The following is a 21,791-nucleotide window of genomic DNA, read 5'->3' on the forward strand; positions in this document are numbered from 1 at the left end:
CATAGCCTTGAGCTTATTTGAGGAAAGCTGGGATACAAATGTAGATAACGATGTCAGTTATAAAATAAAAATAAAAATAACAAGCTGTTTATTTAAAAATAACAAGCACAATAAAAAAAATCAAACCGACATTTGCAGTATTACATCATATATATGTATGTACATGTATGCTAGGGCTGTGCACCAGATTTGGCCAATTCCCCGAACCAAACCGGCCTGACTGGGGAGAATCTGGGTGTTGGTCACATCAGGGTGCGACAGCCCTGGAACGCAAAAAGGACCTACCTGCAGCCACATCTTCATTAAAGAACATAGGGATGCAGGTGGGTTGATGCCTTTCCCACCAACCTCTCCCTCTCCCTGCCTGGCCTCTCATTCTTTCCACCCCCTGAAGCAGTACCACACATGACTAAATGCTCCTGCTTACAAGCTGGTAAGCAGAGAGGACCCAATGGTGCCAGTTGTGGCTCCATCAAAAGTAGCTGTCATGAGTGCAGGGGAACTGCTTGCAAAGGAGCAGCCCCCCTCAGGATCGAACCTGCCTGCCCATAGTCAACAGGGAGGAGAAGAAGACCCAGCATCTTCTCCTTTCCCCACTCTCTCCCACCTTAGCCCTGTCTCCAAATCCACAGCAAGGCATGGGTGGCACAGGTGGATCAACCCAATCCAGGGGTTATGGATTGGAGCCGCAGGGCAAAACTGGGAGGGTTTTCCTATATATTCATGTTTTCAGTCTGTTGCACTCTAGAATAAGCAGTGAATATGTAACCTTCTGTGATGAGTTATCAAAACACTCTGAATATAAAGTTGCTCGCATGGTTGGGAGTCCCCAGCATATGCAGTTCCATGACTATTGACTGGTCTAGTTTTATGGGACCACATTCGGTGCTTGAAAGTGAGGATACAGACAACACACTTGGTGAAGTTCAGTCAGCGACCTGTGCGCATGACCCTATCTCTTCAAAGTCAATTACATCTAAAAGGGAGAGGAAGTCTGGTTGGGTCTAGGAAGTTAGACATTCCTCTTGGACAGAAAGGGTAGTATCAGCCTTCTATAAAGATCACTCTTAGGTCACTCAGGAGGAAACCTAGCCTGGACCTGGATGATGTAAATTATAGGAGCCAAGAACCCCTTTATGGGTAAGTGGCTCGAGAATGTGGTCATTGTCCAACCGCAAACATTCTATGATGAAACTGGTTGTCTACATCTATTCTAGTTAGGCTTCAGGGTGTATTTTCCAATACCCCTCTGGATCTTCGACTCTGCCCATGCAACAATGGTAAGATAGAGGACTTTATTCACTTCTTCCTCTACTGCCCACTATATGCCTCAATAAGATCCAGGCTTCTCCCTCTAATCCCGCCGACTATCGCCAGGGACGATGACCGCATGAAATATCTACTGGTGGATGCCAACCCCTTGGTTTCATGTGGAGTGGCCATCTACATATTACAGGCCCTGAAACTCAGGACCACCTTTTTGGCCAACTTCCCTTAGCCCTAGTCTTATGTATATTCCCAACATGGACACTGTCGTCACGCCCACTAGTGCTTTTTATTTTATTTGTTTAAACCTGTATGATTTTACTTCCAATTGTTTTAACTGTATCTGTTGTAATTTCTGCATAATCGTGTCAGGCTACTGCCTGGTCTTTTACTATGTGCTATGGCCATAGGGCTAATGCAATAAATAAATTGATTGATTGATTGGTTCGGGAATGGAAACCGTTTTGATTGCCCTCTGGGTTGACTCTGACTGAAAGGAATAGGGGGATTTGATCCTGTTAATTTTCTTGGACATCTCAGTGTTTTTTTTACATCAGTGACCATGGTATTCTCCTGGATAGACTGCCCTTTTTGATAGGCTGCCTTTTGAGTGTTGGTTATGGGACACCCTCCCCAGACATGCTTATTGTATTTTTTTTCAGTGTCGTGTGAGATTTAACCCCCTGTGGCTTTTAAATTTCAAATATTTTAAGTGTTTTTTTTAGATCTGCTGTCCTAGAGCTATTTTTGTATTTTAAGCTTTTTACTTGTAAACTGTCCACGAAAGTTTTTTTGTATAGAAATATCAACAACAGATAAATAAATTACCAAAGTGCTCTGAGAGCCAATATTGGCTGACAAGAGGGGTCCCTAATCCTCCATGCCCTCCCTTTCATTCACATCTCACTCATGTAACACATTGTACAACACAGCAGCTGTATCCTGAATTGTTGTACCTCTAATCTCACTGGTTGTACAGTAGCCCTTGCACCTATTTACTTTTTGCAATGGTATTGGGTTCTAAAGAGCTGAGTCACACAATCATGAAAAGGACTTCATTTAAAACTTCATTAATTATATTTAAAAAAATTCTTCCTAAATATACCTTATCTAAACCAGCAGCTCCACGGAGGAAGAAGTTCCATTCAAGGTCTGTAAGTTCTTCTCTCTGTCGCATGATCTCAATACACAGCATAAAGCTATAGATTAGTTTGTGCTGTTCAAAAAGGCCTCGGGAAACATTGGTATAAGTTGCATAGAGTGTCTGTGAAAGGAGTATAACAAGTCGCTCTTCCAGAACATCGTTTTTTTCAGATGTTTCAATAGTGGTGTTAAATAGCTGCAAGGGAAATCCAAGAAATATAATGTTGGGTGTGCTTGTTACTAAATCTCATAAAAGACTAGACACAAATAATCCTTTGGGAACATCTAAAGTAGCTCTTTGAATCCTAGATGCTGATTTCAGAGGAATTAAGAGGTCTGCAGTTAGGTGGAGTCTTGCAGCTGCAGCCTTAGAAATATATAACTGTTTGCTATATGGAGAATGCCTCCTACAATTCTTTGCTCCTGCCTGCTGTAACATGGTGAGGAACCCACCCACACCATTGGTCCCATCATCTCCAGTGGTGGAGCAAGCCAATTGGGCGCCTGGGGCAGCGCGCATGCCCTGCACCCAGGGGTGGGGCGAGCCGGGGCAGGATGCTCCGTGGGGCCTCCAAGGAGTCTGTCTGCTTCCTCCCACTCAGCTGCCCTACAGCTGAGAGGGAGGTGGCGGACAGACTGTTTGGGGCAGCGCAGAGCATGCGGGTGCCCAAGCAACCATGTCACTCCCAGGAGAGATGCATGGCTTGGGCGCGCTGCATGCTGTGCGGTGAGTGCCACCCAGCATTTGGTCACCCCCCTCAGTGGTGACACTCGGGGCGGCCCACCCCCACCGCACCCCCTTCCTCCGCCCCTGATCATCCCACGAATTAAATTGCAAATGTGAAACTGCTCAAAAGAGAGGAAGGTCCAAACCTGTTTGAAATACTTTAAGGAAAACTGATACATTGGATCAATCTCTGACAAACTTGCAATCACAAAATACATAACCGATCCTCGAGTAGCAACAGGGCGATATTTTTCACGGGCTGCATTGATTTTTTCTTCTGTCGTTTCTGCTTCCACAAGCCTCACTTTGATAGCACCGGATGTAATCTAACAACATAGATTTCAAAGTAGCATGTTGAACGCATATAAGAAACTGAGTACCTCAAATATGTGAAATAAATTACTCAGAATGAAAAAAAATCTCATATTTGAGGACACATTAATTATCATCATCATCAAAGCACTTTCAAGTACTCAAAATAATTTTGCAAGCATTATCTAGCTGTAGTTCTTACAAAAATGATACAAAGCAGATCAGTATTATCCTATTGCAAATAGGTATTATCCTAAACAAAATAAAAAATAATTCCTTCCATTAGCACCTTAGAGACCAACTAAGTTTGTTACTGGTATGAGCTTTCATGTGCATGCACATGAAAGCTCATACCAATAACAAACTTAGTTGGTCTCTAAGGTGCTACTGGAAAGAATTATTTTTTATTTTGTTTCGACTATGGCAGACCAACACGGCTACCTACCTGTAACAGGTATTATCCTACTAAGTCATACTCAAAGCAGACCCACTGGAAGCAATGAATCTATTCTATGACTAACATTGGCTGTCACCTAGAATTGGGACTAAGGTTGAGGGAGATTAATTTACCTAATATCAACTAGTGATTTATGGCAGATGTAAGATCCCGACTAGGGAATTCCTGATTCATAACTCAGTCTTTTAGCCACTATGCTACACCATCTTTCATGGTGAATCTTTATGATGACCCATTCCGGAAAAATATAAAGGCCTGCGAAGGATATACAGAGCGAAAAACCTGGATCATAAATTATAGAACGTATGTGGTTTTTCACAGATGAGCATTTTTTTTTGTATTTGTTACATTACCGGCTGATCGCCGAAGAATTTATGCTTTTGAATTATGGTGCTGGAGGAGACTCTTGAGAGTCCCATGGACTGCAAGAAGATCAAACCTATCCATTCTCAAGCCCTGAGCCCTGAGTGCTCACTAGAAGGACAGATCCTGAAGTTGAGGCTCCAGTACTTTGGCCACCTCATGAGAAGAGAAGACTCCCTGGAAAAGACCCTGATGCTGGGAAAGATGGAGGGCACAAGGAGAAGGGGACGACAGAGGATGAGATGGTTGGACAGTGTTCTCGAAGCTACTAACATGAGTTTGGCCAAACTGCGGGAGGCAGTGAAGGATAGGCGTGCCTGGCGTGCTCTGGTCCATGAGGTCACGAAGAGTCGGACACGACTGAACGACTGAACAACAACAACAACAACATTACCGAGATGCACAGAAGATTATGACCCAATCTTGGAAAGAGATTTAGTTTGCAGAATTGTTGTTTTAAGTCTAACTCGTTCATCATTTTTATCTCAAGGCGGCCCTGAAATATTTTCAGCAAGAGCCATGCAATATTATAAGTAACATCTCTGATACAGAAAATTCTGAAACCCAGATTCCAAGTGGAAATGAGTGAAATAACTAATGGAGGGGCATGTTATGTGTTTCCGTTCCCACTACAGCAAAACTGGAAGCTGGTATTTTAAGCGATGGGGAAAACGATCAGCATATACTTGTGGGCGGAGATGTTGCAACCTTGAAAATAGAAGCATTCTAATTTTGTCATGCTAACATAACATATTGGTGGAAAAGGGCGTAGTTGGTTATTTGCTTGATTTCAAATAGGAAATTGAGGCTAACTGCATCAAATTGTAAAAGACCGTAGTGTGATATGTGCAGAGTAAAATGTGATATTCTTGGGATTATGATTTAAAAAACAACTCAGCTGTATCTGCTTGATGTGCTACAACTATCATAATATCCCTATAGTGCTAGACATAATATACAGATTTCTGATTAGTGCAGTGCCACTGACATCAGACTAGAGCATCCGATCCTGTATACTTCATTGTTTACATAAGGCTCAAGAGCAGAATGTAAACATTTTAAAAATAATTTCTCTTGGTGATATTCCACACTATCCTATATACGTTATTCCTTTTTTAAAATGTCCCCTACCTTTGATTCTTGAAGTGTGTTGATGAGCTCTTCCTTGTCCAGAATATTCCCTTCTGATGTAAAAAGCATTTTTAGAATTTTGTCTTCAATGGCTTTCAGTTGATTCTTATCAGAATTTATTCGGACAATGAGCTGGGTTCTTTGTTCCTCTAGTTCAGGCCTCTCTAGTCGCACAACATCACTAAAACAAAAGTTAAAATATATAAATAACTAGTGGTTTAAACCCGTTAAATTAACGGGCGCTAGAACATATGTGGAGGGGGCTGCAGCAAAGTTTTTTTTTAATTTAAGACAGGCATGGTACCTTCTCCCCAAATAGAAGAGCAGCCTTCCACACACACAGCGTCCCTTCGCCACCCAAAAGCAAATGCCGAGGACGTGTCTCTCTGTTACGCTCAGCGAGGCCGCCGCCGCCAGTCTCGCCTCAGCCGGCCTCCCTCCCTCGCTGCCGGCTCTCCTCCTACTCCGCCAGCTGCCTGGGCTAGACCCGGAAAGAGGAGGAGGAGGGCGGCAGTAGCAGCAGCGGGAGGGTGTCGGTTGCTGGTCCAGAGAGGAGAATTTTTAAAGGCTCCTCTTGCCCGCTTTTTTACCTCAGGGGGGAAGGAGATGAAGGAGCCGCTGCGCTTCCGGAGGCCTTTAAAAAAAAGTAATAAAAACCACTTCACACAGACTTGCAGCTCGGGACTCTCCCCCCCCCCCCCCAGTTTCCCCTGCAATTGATTTTTCACGCAAACATCCCAGCTGGCGGGGAGGGAGAGCCTGCGACTCGAGACTGGACTGAGGCGAGCAGGTCCAGGTGGCGCCGCCGCGTTGTTTGCGTGAGGGGTTGAGGAGGCCGAGCAGCAGCAGCAGCGGAGGCGGGTGTCTGCTTGCCTCCCTCTCCGGAGTCGCCGCAGCTTTCGGAGACGCGGGTTGTGGGGAGGAGAGAGAGCAGGAGCGATGCGGCTGCTGCTGCGACAGCCTGCCTTGACTTAGACCCGGTGGGGAGGGAGCAGCCGCTGAGGTGTGCATGAGAGCGGGACTGCGAGCCAGGCTCATGCGGGGCAGGTGAGGGGCCAAGTGGGAGGAGGAGGACGACAACGACCACAACAGCCAGGAGCCTTTTATTGGCCGTCGCATGCGTTGCGCTCTTCGGCCTCCGGAGCGCCGGGCTCCGCGGGGCGGGCTGTTCTGCTGGCTGCCCAAACCTCCACTTCAACTGCCGCCGCCGCCTCTCCCCACCTGATGTCTCTGCGCTCCAATCCCTGTGTCCGTGGGGCACATGCGCAGTAGCGCAAACCCAGAAACACACGGACTGGATGCAGAGACACTTGCATTTTATATATATAGATATAAATCCCGGCATCTTGTGAAATGTATAACGTATAAATAATGAAAATAATATAAATGTATAATAAAATTGCAAAGTACTTGACCATCGTTTTTAATGATCTCATGAAATTTTACACAGACTTTTTTCACAAAACCCTGTACAAGTATTGGAAAATTTGTAAGTTCTATTTTTTCCTGTATTATAATACATGCTATGCATATTACATAATACATTATTGAGGAGCCACAAACATGATGTAGACCAATCTTCCCCAGCCTGGCACCCTCCAGCTCCTATCAGCCTCCCACCTTATAATTAGAAAGTGGTGTAGATTGAATTAAAATCAACAACCACAATACCTTAGCAGTTGATCTTCCAGGCCAGATCTGGTAACAGTGAAATTGATAATTGTTACTTTGATACACACCTGTAAGAGAAGCACAAGCTATTATGAACTATAGGCCATCAAAGCCAGCTGAATTATATAGTCCTCCAAATTAAAAATATTTACAGGTAGGTGGAATTATATTTTATATGCCTGGTCTGTATCTCCAATTTACGGGAATGGGTTTAATACAATTGCAGATAACAGACTTGAAAATGCAACCATGTACATGTTTTCTGAGCAGTAAGTCCCACTGAATTAAATGGAACTTATTCCCAAGTAACTCTGCACAGAATTGCTACTATAAAAGCTGTGTTTTCTACATTGAAAAATGGCTTATTTTTCAGTAAACTGACACTAACCCTAATTAAAAAGGAAAACATGAAAAAGGCATTTGAAAGAGATATACATATACATATATGGAAGACTGGGATTCCAAATGCTTTAAAATACACCTGGATCACACAGAGCAACAGAGGTTAAAAACTACTCATGTTCCTCAACTCGTTGCCAAACCAACCAAGCTAATGTAACTTGATGGGGCTTGACATTCAGGAATACTGGCAATGTTCATACTAGTTTCAGCTGCAGTTGTTTTGCTCATTACTTCCGAAAAGTCATAGAGCAACCATGAGCTGGAATTGATTCCTCTGTCTCACAATGGAGCTGTGAAACATTTAATAAATGCTGCCTTAAAGTGCTACTGAGTAAGTTAAACAAGATCTCTCAAGTCACAGTCAAATCACATTACAGTGGCATGAGGATATCGTTAAAAACAATAGTCCCATGTCAATGTCTCTTCTTTCCTTTTAACAATCCTGCATTGTGATCCAATTACCTTGAACATTTCTCTGCCCAATCCAAATTGTTGCCTGCCACAGGCAGGGGCAGTGAAATGCACAGTGATGCAAACTTGAATAAAATGTTGGGGGGGACCCCAGGTTATCTCCACCCTGCATAATCAATCCCAAGGCGTGGCAAACACACACCATTTAAACGGCAATGACCAACAACTGGAGGGGGGGTCTGGCCCCCTCAAATATCTTATTGTGGGGGGCTGAAGAGACCTCAGCCCCTAGGAGTTGGCTCCTATGGAAATATACATGATGATGTCACAACACAGGTAAGCATTGCTATAAATTATAGAGGATGAGGAAAACATGCAGTGCCGTTTTCACTAGTCTCTCCATGTCACTTGTAACATATAGTTACTTTATCGTAGTGTAACTATATGTGAAGGGCAGGTGGAAAAGCAATGGTGATGCAAGAGAGGGCCACAAAGAGCACCCCTACCCCCCCATATGATTATTAATGGCTTGTGGGGGACCACCTGAGGAAGGGCGATATATTTCAACAATATAGAAATTTCCCATCAAACAAGGAAAAAGTGGTGCTTTAAAAATGCAGAGAAAATACACAAGTTATACCTAATACCTAATTTTGGAAAGATGAAAAGTAATATATATATATTTTAAAAAACCTATTAGCTATGACTTGTCTAGCTACTTTTATACCTCAGGCAAGTAGTGTGGATTTGGCATTTTTGTTGTCATGTAGAACCTGAAGTTTTTGTCATAATCTATATCAGAATCTCCGAGGCGAATGAGAAGTCTTCCGCCAGCAACGAAAGTCTGCTTCAAAAGAATTGGTTCCAGAGCGGGGTCAAGTGTCTCTCTAAGCTATTAAAACGAGGGAAAGAGATGAGTTTCTTTTTATGCATTATGCTTAGCGAAAACACTTCAGAGTTAAAGCACACACTTATGCTTCTGTGTAACAGGATTCTTATTTTCTTGTGGTTCTTTACTTCCCCTGTTGAATATCATTTGATACGGATTTTTAGTTTTTTGGTACAAATTAGCTTATGGGTTGGATCTGAAGCAGCGTGAGCAGAAAGAAAATACAGTGGTACCTCGGAAGTCAAACGGAGTCCGTTATACTTCCAAAACGTTCGGAAGCCAAGGCGCGGATTCCGATTGGCTGCAGGAAGCTCCTGCAGCCAATCAGAAGCCATGTAAGTCGTGCCAGATGTTCGGGTTCCAAAGAACGTTCGCAAACCGGAACACTCACTTCCGGGTTTGCGGTGTTCGGGAGCCAAAGTGTTTTGAGATCCAAGGTGCGACTGTAGCTTCTTGTTCCATCAATACTTGTGCTAGAATTTGTACAGAACTATAAGTATCAGCAGTTTTCATGTCTGTGCAAGTGAAATAACACTTTTCTATCCACAAACTATCACAAGTTGTAAAAGCAGCTCTATGAATGAAAGACACCTCCCATATGGAGGGCAATGTGGGATCTAGCCCTGTAAGTCTTCAGAATTTAACAAGTGAGCAAAGCTAATGATAGCACAAATCCTGCTATTAGCAACACCTGGCTTTGGCCACTTAGCATTGCTTCTTTACAAAAACATTGGGGGGGGGGGATGCAATTGATATGTCAGCGCTACTTAATATCTGTCAGGGCAGTCAGCTGTCAGAAGCTTGCTGGGAATTATGCCAGGGAATCAGAGCCAAGGGACCAAGCCGAGAGCCAGAGATGAGGTGGCTCGGTACATTGGGCAGAAGGTTCCTGGTTGCAGCCCACCTGCTCCCTGACAATAACTCGGTAGTAAAAAATGGCCTCCAGAATATATGTAAAACATCTTTGCCATGCGGTGGTTGCAGTGACGAAGAGCATTAAATGAGATACTTGGAAAGCACCCATCTCACATCATACTTCAGTTACAAGCTGCCTATGTGGCCTTCAGTAAGCCACCATCTCAGGCTAACACTCTACTCCAATATGCGGATAAGTACCCTGCCTACTATATACAGCTGTTGAGAGGAAGGACAAATTTGTCAATTTCAGTTTCGCATTTTTCTTTTCCATCTTAAATTCAGGTCCCCTATATCTCCACAGACACTTGCTATTTTCCTCATGAAAATCTGGTGTTTTAGTACCAATTTCTCCTGAATACACATTTTTGTATGCTGTGGACTAATAAAGATTTTGCAAGCATTTGGCCCTGACACAAGGCATCTTTCTATACATTGTTGGGCAGGAGGCCTTCACTACAAAGTGTGGAAAAATGCAAATTTCAATGGATAATTATGGGTTTGGTTCACGTATTGATTTAAGAAGCGTGTATGATGAGGCAGTTTCTCATTATAATGCAAGCAAAATTGAATTTCTCCCCCACACCTAAGCTGTTGTAAAGGTTTGCTAAAATGATCTAAATGAAGTGCTCTGAAAAGTCAATAAATTATTTATAAATGCTAAGTATTATTATTATGTCAACAACTGACTGAACAACAAAGCCTCTGAATGTTCTCAGCTTGGAGGTTAAACGGGACTCAGAATCCACACCAGAACACTTTGCCTGTACATTTTCAGATTTATTAAGCAACTATGCAGTGAAAGGTGACGGTAAAGTACATAATACATAACAAAAAATAAAAAGTCTAAAATGGAGCATCATAAAAAGTGGTAACCAATCATCACGGATGGTAGGGGAAGACAATAACTGTGGAAAATCGCTCTAGTTATTTCTGCTTAAGTTACCATTAATTTCAGTTTTCTGATAATTAAGCCTTGCATTTTGCAACAGCTAATGAAATAAATCAATGCACAGAGAACTCTTTGTTAAAGGAAGTATTTGCAATGGCAAACAAGAAATCCTTCTCAGACAGCTAGCTATACTATTACTTCCCGGAATAGATGGAAATATATGTTTCACATTATAGTTGTTCTTTAAACATTGCATTTTGTAAAAACCACTTCATGAATTTCGGCTGATGAAGCAGGATATAAATATAAGAAATAAATAAAATTATTTTCTCTCAAAGTCATGAACAGAGAGACATCCTAGCTTTCCTAAACCACACCCGCTTGTGACAAAAATACACAACAATCATAGCCACAAGATACATGCATAAATGGATTTATTGTCTAAACAATACTGACTCCACTGCAGATCATGTTAGTCACAATCAAATTATCCTATTGATTTCAACAGGACGTAAGCATGAGTAATTTTCTGTAGGTCAAGGTCACAGTAAGTTTTGCATGATACAATAGTTTTTCATGATATAATCAAACTGCATGAAGACTGAGATATCCTGGTTTTAACTCTCTCCTTTGTTTTTGATTTGAGAAAGATTCATACAATGTATAAACCTCTCATTTCCTCTCCTTCATGGCTGCTGCTTTAAATCCACTTCTTCCTCTGTAGAAAGAATGTACCAAAAAACTATCTTCTTGTGTGATACTCTCTTTTTCTCTTTCCTTTGTTCATGCAAAGCTAGAAAAATATTCCCAATTTCAGAATTTTTGCACCTATCCTCCAAATGACAGAATACTTGGTACACTCAATGTACTAAATGCTTTGCTTCTTGCAGAAGTCGACAAGGATGTACCTGGTCAGAGCCAGTGGATCATGTTCAACAGTTATAAACAAAAGAACAAGAAATGAAAGATTATTATAGCTTAATGCAAAAAGATCCAAACCTCTTCTAGAAGAACAGGTGAGCCTAGACGAATAGCATTCTCCAGGGTACGCAGGAAACCAGTGTCAGTAAGCTTAATTATCTTTAAACCATCATTTGCTTCTTTATTTCTTATCCAGCGGTTTGCCTGTGTATTAAAAGATATCATCATTATTATGGTAAATAAGGAATTTAGATGTTTCCCCCCAATAATCAACCCTTAATGGACAATGCAAATTTCACAAATTTCTGTCTAATTTTTCCCATCCTTCTTGCAGCAGTGTATGAACGTGGAGTAGAACCAGAAGACCAAAAATTGTCCTCTTTTTCGCATGACAATTAGAGCAGGAGTAAGAATTTAAAATAGGGTGGGTTTTTGTGTTCTTAACTGGTTTTTCCTTTTTTAAAATTTACGTTGCCTTGAGAGGACTGTGTATAAGGTGATTAATGTAATAATACTAATACTCAACCATCCTGAGTTCTTGCAAGCAGAATCAAGTTACATACAGCATGCTGTGAGCAGGATCCCTGGATTCGTTTCTGCATTCAACCCCAATTTACTCTATCACTACTACAACAATATCCTCCTCTAGGAGGGGAAATGGCACCGGAAAGGGAAATAATGCAGCAGGCATAGGAAGGCTCCTTTGAAGAAATAACAGGCTTGGGAAGATAATGTAATTATGATCTTTAGCATTTTCCAAAAAATATCAATATCCAATAATACAGAATATGGCTGTTGTGGATATATGATTGAAACAAAAGTGAGAACTTACTTGATCTTGGGGGTCAATCATGAGTGGCCAGCGTCGCCCCCGTGTAACAAGAATGCCATTCTCAGTGGAAACATAGTCCCGTGGCAATCCATCAGTGTTCCATTGTCGAATTTCATAAGGATCTCCCAAAATATTTATGAGACTGAAATCAGGACTAATAGGAATATCTAGTTCCTGACATTGTTTGATCCAGCGATCTATTAACTGAGATGAAGGAAAGAAACAAGGAAGGTTACTTTTGTTATAGCATATGTCGATCAGTTCACAACTGGGCTACTACAAGAATCAATAATGGTAAGGATCCATAATGCGATTGTGAAACTTTACCTGCTCCCAGTGCAACTAGCTTGATATACAAGGATGTTAGTAATACAGGGCTATGGTCGGAAGGAGCGGTGTCTTGATGGTGGGAAGGAACAAAACAAATAGGCTGGCTCAACTCACCTCCTGATATCTGGCTATGGTAGCTGAAAACGAAGTACCACTGGAATTATAATACCAACTAGTTTCAAAAGTACTACTGATACAAGTGTGAGAAGATGTGATGAGGGCTGAATTAGGAAACTATTTAGGAAAATCTTTCCACTTGTTTTTTAAATGGGTTTCCATTTTAAAAACGAAACAATTTTCATGGTGTGACAGCACAGACTGTAGTCTCTACCATGAGAGGTAAGGGAGGCAAAGCAACCAGATAAACCAACCCCCTCCTCCTTGTTAACATCATCACTGCCACCAAGTGGATATCTGCCCCCCACCCGGCTGTCTTCACTAAGCAGCCCTATAACCTTTTGGACTCTGACTGGTCCAGCCCCTACCTATACAGGGTAGAGTGATATGATCCTTAAGTGAATACCTTAAGAGTGCTATGTGTTATTACACTATAACTTAAAAACAACAACAACAACCAACTTTTCTGATTACTGACACTTTAGCAAGGTGATTAAAGGCAATGCCGTGAAGGGGGCACTAGGTTTTTTTTTTTTTTAATAACAACAAAGAAACAACTAATTGCTATAATAGAAACACGATATTAAAACTTATTTAAGATGCCTTGCATCATTTTTAAAATTAGCATTATAACATTAATAACACCTTGTCATATTTTGCTAATACTTTAACATTTAAAGAGATTATAGCTGGGAAAGTGTTTCAGCGTTAATTAAAAGCTCTATTAACCTGAGGTGATAAAATAGCACCTGCCACAGAGATTACAGTGAATGTATGCTGAGTTGTGATAGGCTCATTTGCCTGCTAAGTCACTGCTTGTATTAAAACCGTGCCCTTTTAAAAGTATGGAAGACTAGCACTAAGGGCATCAATACTTTGCTGTTCTTAAATAAGTTGAACTTTCTGTAGTCTGTGGAAAAACCCTAAGGAACCCCAAGGAAAAACCAGGGTGGGATCCTGTATCTATGATGGTAGAATGCACAAGAGGAATTTGGTTAGCTAAGTACCGTGCTTTAGCATATCCAAAGAAGTTGCTCTATGCCATAGAACAAACAGGTGGACCTTTCCTCCACCCGCCTTACCTAGCTGCTATGTAGGAGGATAATAGCCAGAGTAGTGTGTGAGTGAGCTGGAAGCAGCTCATGTATGCTCTGTGCTGGACCTTTGGGCTCTCCAAAAAGCTTAATGGGAAGCCATTGGGCATGCTAATGCTGTGATTCCCCTCCATTAGGGTTGCCATGCACCCAGAATTTCCCAGACATATCCGGAATACTGCAGCCGCAAGCAGTGTATAGGCGGAAAACAGCAAAATGTCAGGGAAAACCCAGACGTATGACAGCCAATGTCAACAGTGTTGTTTTTGCCTCAGAAATAGCTCAAAACATCCAATTTCTTTGCGATTTTTGGCCAAAAATAATAAAAAAGTGTACATGTAAAAACTCTATTCTACAGACACCACAATCTCTACCGACCTTCACTCCAAGGGAACTGAGCCACGGGTAAGTGTTTGGAACCCCTGGAGTTTGGTGTGGCATGTAACAGTATGTTTCCTCCTATTAGGTCTGGACCACAGTTTTTAGATCTATCCCCTCATTAGATAACCGTTTCACTAAGCCAAGCTCAACCATTTGCAATGAAGAAAAGGGTAATTCACTCTTTGGCTGGAGCAAAGGGCCTATTGTGCAGAGTTGTTCCAGTTCTTCCAATGTGGCTATACTGTTTTACATTTATTTGGAGAGTTCTGTTTCGTTATGAAACAGACAAGAGTTTCTGTAAAGTACACAGTTTTTACAATGAAAAAAGCCCACAGGCATATCCACAAAAATCATGGTACAGAGAAAGAAGTGTTGTTTTTACTCACCAGTTGCCTATAATGTGCTGTAAAGGCTCCATAGTAGGCTACACAAGCTGCAGCTATGAACACATTTCCAGTGATGTTTGAAATCTCCGCCTCAAAATTCAAAATACTCTCTTCCCACCGGACCTGTTCATCTCCTAATGCAGCTGTAAGTTTTCCAGCTCGATTGAGGCGAGCTTGAGTCAGTGCCATGGTCCTTGCTAAATAGAGTGAAAATTACTAGACTGTTTATTTTAAAACAGTAGTAAAGGTTGCGTTGTTTTTGTTTTTTTGCAATACATTCTTTAGACCTCTTTATGTAATAAAGGATTGCATGTCCAGAGTTAGAAATGTCACAGAAAATCAGAATATGGGAATTGAATCCTTTGTTCTTTGTTGACAGCTCCTAGTCTAATTCCTTTCAAATGCTCTATCCTTGGGTATGTATCTACATATGCAAATTAATATAAGTTGCTCAAGTCTGAGCCTCCTCAAAAACCTGTACAGGACTCCAGAGATATAAAGGCTAGAAGTAAAAATCATTTCATCAGATGCCCTCATCACTGGCACATTCTCCCACAAATTCATTTAGAGTTCTTCTGTTCTCTAGTGTTTCCTTGGACGTTTCACTCCCCAGAGCTTTTCTGAAAATGATTATCTAAGGAAAGATCTGCTTGGACAACAACTCCTCAGATTTTATGTAATTCCTATGTATGTGTCAGATTGTTACATAGCATGATCCGTCTTCTGGTGTATTCATAGTTTGCCACTGTCAAGTTTTGTGTAAATATTTGAAATAAAAACAATTATATATATATATATATATATATATATATATATATATATATATATATATATGGCTAAAGAGAATGACAGACTTCATGCATGTGAGAAATTTTAGATGTACAAACAAGCTTACATTCTTAACATGTTTGTAGATTGGAGAATCTTCTAGATGTCTAATTGCTGAAACACCAGCAGGTATTCCTGACAACTAATCTGTGAGAAAGCCCCAGTGAATTCAACAGGACTTACTACTGGGTAGGCATGATTAGGATTATGCTGTAAAGCATAAGCAAGATTTTAGTTCTTTGTTTTATTTTTTTTGTATTGGTGTGTGGTAAGTTTAAGGTAACAAAAGGATTCCAGTAGATCTCCAATAGATCTGAAGCATTACTGTAACATTATTTTCATAGTCTTTAAAACAGCCACTTACCAAGACCCTCTTTTTCTTCCAAACTTCTTTCATATTGGTCTTGCAATTCCTGAATTTGTTCTTCCACTTGCCTCAATTTTTTTTGTTTATCACGAAGGGTAGCCAAAGTCGCATCAAGTTCTGCCTAATCGGTATTAAAAATGGATGCTTATTACTGCTGTGCCAAATGCTTTGTGCAACGTGTTTTGTTCATTTGCACAACAGTTCTGTTTAGGAAAATGCCTGATGCTCTTCATACTATAGATTGATAGTGACTTCCTTGGGATCATGCAACACTTTCTAGGACTGAACTGGACTTTGAACATAGGCCTCAGATTTCCACATCCAACTCTTTTACCATTGAACGTAGGGCAGTATTGACCAAGGCAGCACCAGGAGTGCCAACTCTATAGAGTCGAAGTGTCTTTGGCCCCCTCAATATCTGTTGGCAGGGGGGCTGGCCCCCTCAACATTTAGGGGGCAGAAGAGGCCGAATGTAGAGCAAGCTCCTCCTGAACGTGAGAGAGGAGGAGCCGACAGCCATTGAAGCCGCACTGCACTGGGCTCAGCACTTGGTCTCCTCCTGACAATTAGATGTCACCTGTGTGACATCACCCATGTGCAAAACATGCTGGGCACATGGCATCAGCGGCATGTGACATGGGTCACATGCATGATATCACAACATGCAGCAGGCACCCTCAATCTTGGGTGCAAGACGGCACCTCTGAGCAGCAGCAAAGTCTTGCGCCAAAACAGCAGCCTATAGAGATCCAGCCCTGCTGGTCAGGAGAAAAAGCACACCGGGGTGTGTGTGTGTGCACATTGGATCATCTGTTAAGTCTACTCAACAGCTGCAGCTCACACAAGGGCACACAGACATGAGCCCAACCTTGTCAGCTTGATCTAGGCAATAACATCTGGCAGGGTCTGGAGTTGTTGGTTGTAGCCTGAGGAAGAAGGCCGTTTTAAAAAATCTTTTCCACCCATGAACACCCTTGTCCTCTTGGCCAGGATGCATAGGGTGACGAGGGAAGAGGGGGAAATGAGAGATAAGATATTTAAAAATGCACTGCAAACATGAGCCTAGTGAGGAAAAGATGGCTTTCATAACCCAAGGGAGTATATCGCATCCCCATGGAGGAGTCAATCAGCAGGCTGGCTGTACCTTCTACTGGGCAGAAGGGATACTCCTGAATAATATGCCATTGCCTCTAGCAAGAGAAATCTCTTCTCGTTAGCAAAATAGCTAGCCCCAGAAAAGACCAAGAAATGTCACAGATGAATGGAATTTTCTTTTTTCCCCATTCAGTATTAAATAAAACATACAAACTAACATTGAAAAAAACAAGCACCTGTGCAGCATTTAACTTCTGCCTTTTTGGCTCCACGACCTTGACAATTCGAGAGTATAAATCCATAGCTCTCACCCACATACACATAGACTTGCATGCCTTTGACACTTTCTCTACTTTTTCTGGTATAAAATCGGGGTTGTTGATATATTTCTGAAGCTTAAGCAATACTTGACGGCTTATATTTTCTTTATCATATTCTAAAAGCCTTCTCAGGAAAGTGGAGTCTCCAAGAAGCTGTTTTGCTGTTGCCCAGTCAGGCCTGAAAGATTAAAAGAAGTGGTGGAATTTAGAAATATATGCCCCAGAGAATATATTAACCAATGCAGTCTCATGTATTTTTGAAATTTCCATGCTTTATTACCAATGCTAGGATGAAATTTATACTTAATTAAAAAAACTAACTGGCAGTTACATTTCCAAAGCACATTTCATTAATTTCAAGAAGAGAAGAAACTTAAAAGCACTGAGACAGGCCTTAGGAAGAAGATACAAACAAAGGAAACAGCTTTGATGCCTCGTGGTGCCGCAAAAATTTTGTGATAATATGAATTCAAAGTCAAGTGGCACTTCTATGGATTTCATCTCATCCAGGGAGACACTTGCAGAACTGGCTGCCAAAGTTGCTGGTCCTCTACGAGAACATGCCTTCTAGGTTGCTGCTGTTAAAACTGTTAAAATATATAATGTCATTATCTTAGGTATAGGCACCAAGATCAACAAACTTAAGATTCAATCCTATGTACACTGGAGATGGAATTGAATTTGTTGTTGTTCAGTCGTGTCCGACTCTTCGTGACCCCATGGACCAGCCAGGCACGCCTATCTTTCACTGCCTCCCGCAGTTTGGCCAAACTCATGCTAGTCGCTTCGAGAACACTGTCCAACCATCTCGTCCTCTGTCGTCCCCTTCTCCTTGTGCCCTCCATCTTTCCCAACATCAGGGTCTTTTCCAGGGAGTCTTCTCTTCTCATGAGGTGGCCAAAGTACTGGAGCCTCAACTTCAGGATCTGTCCTTCCAGTGAGCACTTGGGGCTGATTTCTTTAAGGATGGATAAGTTTGATCTTTTTGCAGTCCATGGGACTCCCAAGAGTCTCCTCCAGCACCATAATTCAAAAGCATCAATTCTTCGGTGATCAGTCTTCTTTATGGTCCAGCTCTCAGTTCCATACATTACTACTGGGAAAACCATAGCTTTAACTATACAGTGAGACTTAATTCGGAGTACACATGCATAGGATTGTGCTATCAAAAACAAACAAACAACAACAACAACATTATTTATATCCCACCCAACAACAACAACAACAACATTATTATTATTATTATTATTATTATTATTATTATTATTATTATTATTATTATTTATATCCCGCCCATCTGGCTGGGTAGCTTCCAGCAAAATATATTGGATCCATCCCAATAATAAAGCCATAAGCAGCACAAATCTAATAAAAGTTATCAGCAATCAACAAAGGCTTGGAAGCTTCCATGGGGAGATAAATGATTCCAGCTGGTGGCAAAAACTGTATAGAGAGTTGAATGGATCTTTCTTAGGCAGAAATTTCCAAAGGGTGGGCACCACAACTAAAAAGGTGTGCTGCACTTCAATTCTCACTGTAGTTAGGAAGAATACAGAGCAAACTGATCTCATTGCATGGTGTGTATCTAAGATTTGCACCACTGGCTATTTATCCACAATACATATATAAAATGTGCGGGTCAATCCTATGCACTCAGAAATAAGCCACGTTGTCCTTGTGGCTATTTTAGCAGTCTTACCATGCTATTATTCATAATCAATAGATAAGTATAGGGAGAGATGGGGAAGAAAGTGGCTAAGGAGAAGGAAAGCAGTGACTGAGGAGACATAAGGAAAGGCAAATGAACTTGGGAGAAATTTCAGGAGACCAGATACTGTACTTCCACAAGTCAATTTTGTTACCTTTGAACACTAGATGGCAGTGTTGCCCATTGTTGGGCCATCCTACTTGGATATGCTTAGTGAGCAAAACAGAGCCAACTGTGGAGTCCATCGCAAACAATTTCTCCCAAATAAAAGGCATGTAGAATTGTGAAAACCTAGATAACTTCATGGTGGCTGAGATGCCCATAGGATTCCATGATGATAAGCCAACATAAAGTACCCAGTGCCTCACCCAGTGTCCAGCGTGCACTTTCCTACCCAATTCCACACCATACAACAGCTCTGCACACTGTCGTTGCAATACGCAACACATGTGCTTCTGTGCTGGTATGGTATTAGCATTCCCTTTTTGAGTCATTTTGAAACACCCAAGAGAGTCACACTTTGGGAAAACGTTAAAAAGGGTAAACAAATTGACCTTTGAAAACTGGACTCTTTGTTCTTTCAAATATTATACCAATATTCACAGTGGCTTTCATTTGCTTTCCTATAATTGTACTTGATGCAACGCATCCTTAGATTCCTTTGGGATATTCATCAGTGGCTGACTTTGCCTGAAGCATATAACAGCATGATCAAACTCCCTAATAATTAGCTGATTTGGAGGAGAAAGTCAGAATTTGGCCCAAGCTCATCTAAATAGACGTGCTTTACCACTAGGGAGTTCTGACTATTCCCACACATCAAAACCACAATTATAGTTTGTCATGCCCAATTAAATTTGAGTTCTTAATTTTTATCCCCCCAATGCTAATTAGTATCATTATCATTAGTATCATCACACACACACACACACACACACACCCAAGTCTCCTTCATAATATTTGGCAATATTTCTGAGATCAAGAACAGAATTAGAAGGAATGGAGAATTTGTGGCTGCTCCTGAAGTAACAATCTCAAATCTGCTGCTCTTCACCTGCAACATTTTGTAATTCAAAATGGATACATGTAACAGGATGCCATTGTGCTCTGGGTTTCCCCACTGCCTCAGGTACTGGCAAGAAACCTTGAAGCATAAGGACACCACGCATGTGTGCTGCACTGCGGAAGGGAACATGACTCTCTCGGCTGGAAAGTGCTCTAGGAAATGAGCATCATTTCACATGAAATCAAACCTTAAAAATCAAGTATGTGGGTGAGGCGCTAGCTTACTTGGCATTTAGAAGAATGCAGATAGCTTCCATTACTGTCATGACAAGATCAGGCGGCTTAGTGAAAACTCTGATTTCAGAAATATCTGCTTTATCTAAAGAGTCAAGAGCTTTGTTAGCCGCGTCCAGAGCTGGAAGAGCCTCATCCAAATCGCGCTGAGCATCATCAGCTATTGCCTGAGTTTCCTCCGCTTTTACTTTCGCAACAGCTTCGTCTTCTTGAACGACACGCCGAACCTGGGGGGTGGGGGTGGCCAAATACATCTTTACCAAATGAGTAACAGCTATTAAAAATGTAAACATTTTTCTTACTTTAATATTTGGTTTTCCTTGTTCAAAATATAAGGAAACAAAACAGAAACGCAATGTGCAGTAAGGTTGTGAAATACAATGCAATTCTGTGATATATTTTTTTAAATGGAGGTTGTACTGCTTTTGAGATCTTCCTGTTCTAAAACAATCAACACTCCTAGCAGCACTGCTCTGAGTAGTTTGAATAGATGTGCTTTATCAGAACAAAAAGGGAAATAGACCAGGCTTCAGTCCTGAACTCACTTACTAGGGAGAAAGCTACACTGAACTCAGCAAAGCTTAGTAAAGATGCTTATGATTGTACTATCCCTTGCCTTTTCAGTAAAGTGAGAGTTCAAAGAACCATGACCAGCATTAAGCCATGTGGAGCAATGATCTAACACAGGGTAGCACACATGGTGCCCTCCATATCTTGTTGGATTAAAACTCCCATCAGCTAACATGTCCAGTTATCAGAGATGATGGTAGTTGGGGTCCAGCATCACCTAGAGGGACCCATATTAGCCACCCATGGTCTAACAGTCAGTACTTTGCATGCCACCCCCAGCACCTTTCATCCTTTCTCATTATAGGGGGACTAGTGAATTCTCAAGTTAATTGTGCCATCTAGGAAACACTGAGCAGTAAAAATCCAGTCTGTTTGAAGGGCACAGCACTGCTAAAGATATGATAAACATAAAGAATAACATATGTATGTACATAACGAAGAACAGATAGTACTTTGCACCTGATCAGCATTTTCTTGATCCACTGCTAACTTTTCCATCAGTGCTTCAACATCCACAGATTTCTCCTTGAGGACTGGCTCCAAAGCTGATAGGTCTAATTTCATTTTATCAACAAGTACGTTTGTCTCTAATAGTTTAGTTAAGCCATTCTTCACACGATCCCGAGCCTGAGAAATAATTCAGAAGATCATAAAGAGCTAGGATTTTTATTTTTTTTAATGGCCATTTATCTCAGCTGACATCACCGATTACAAATGCCTATATGTAAAACGACTGCACTGCAGTCTCTTGTCACTAAGATCACTGGCACTGTATAATTTTAAGTCCTTTTAGTGCGAGTGGATGATAGAGGAAATTAACAAGAACTTGGATTTCTCATGAAGTCATACACCATCTAGGCCTGGAGTGAAAAAAAAGCTAATGTTAAAGGCATTTCTTATAAGGGAAAAAAGGACCCAACAACATGTATGCTATTTTTACAAGGGAGAAGTAAAATAACATTAA

General features: G+C 41.3%; 1 protein-coding gene across 1 annotated transcript in view; it reads right to left on the minus strand.

Annotated features, from left to right (window-relative positions):
- Positions 1–21,791, minus strand: part of DNAH6 (dynein axonemal heavy chain 6) — a 118,172-nt gene that overhangs the window by 34,075 nt on the left and 62,306 nt on the right. The window contains exons 48-59 of the mRNA XM_033172943.1: positions 21,287–21,454; positions 20,249–20,484; positions 17,167–17,428; positions 15,833–15,956; positions 14,641–14,837; positions 12,333–12,536; positions 11,579–11,704; positions 8,611–8,775; positions 7,071–7,138; positions 5,400–5,580; positions 3,283–3,462; positions 2,372–2,605 (exon numbers count right to left, since the gene is read on the minus strand). Coding sequence (XP_033028834.1) covers positions 2,372–2,605; positions 3,283–3,462; positions 5,400–5,580; positions 7,071–7,138; positions 8,611–8,775; positions 11,579–11,704; positions 12,333–12,536; positions 14,641–14,837; positions 15,833–15,956; positions 17,167–17,428; positions 20,249–20,484; positions 21,287–21,454 — 2,145 coding nt within the window. The remainder of the gene's footprint in view (positions 1–2,371; positions 2,606–3,282; positions 3,463–5,399; positions 5,581–7,070; positions 7,139–8,610; positions 8,776–11,578; positions 11,705–12,332; positions 12,537–14,640; positions 14,838–15,832; positions 15,957–17,166; positions 17,429–20,248; positions 20,485–21,286; positions 21,455–21,791) is intronic.

This window comes from Lacerta agilis, chromosome 16 (genome assembly GCF_009819535.1).
Source record: "Lacerta agilis isolate rLacAgi1 chromosome 16, rLacAgi1.pri, whole genome shotgun sequence".
NCBI classification, from domain to species: domain Eukaryota; kingdom Metazoa; phylum Chordata; class Lepidosauria; order Squamata; family Lacertidae; genus Lacerta; species Lacerta agilis.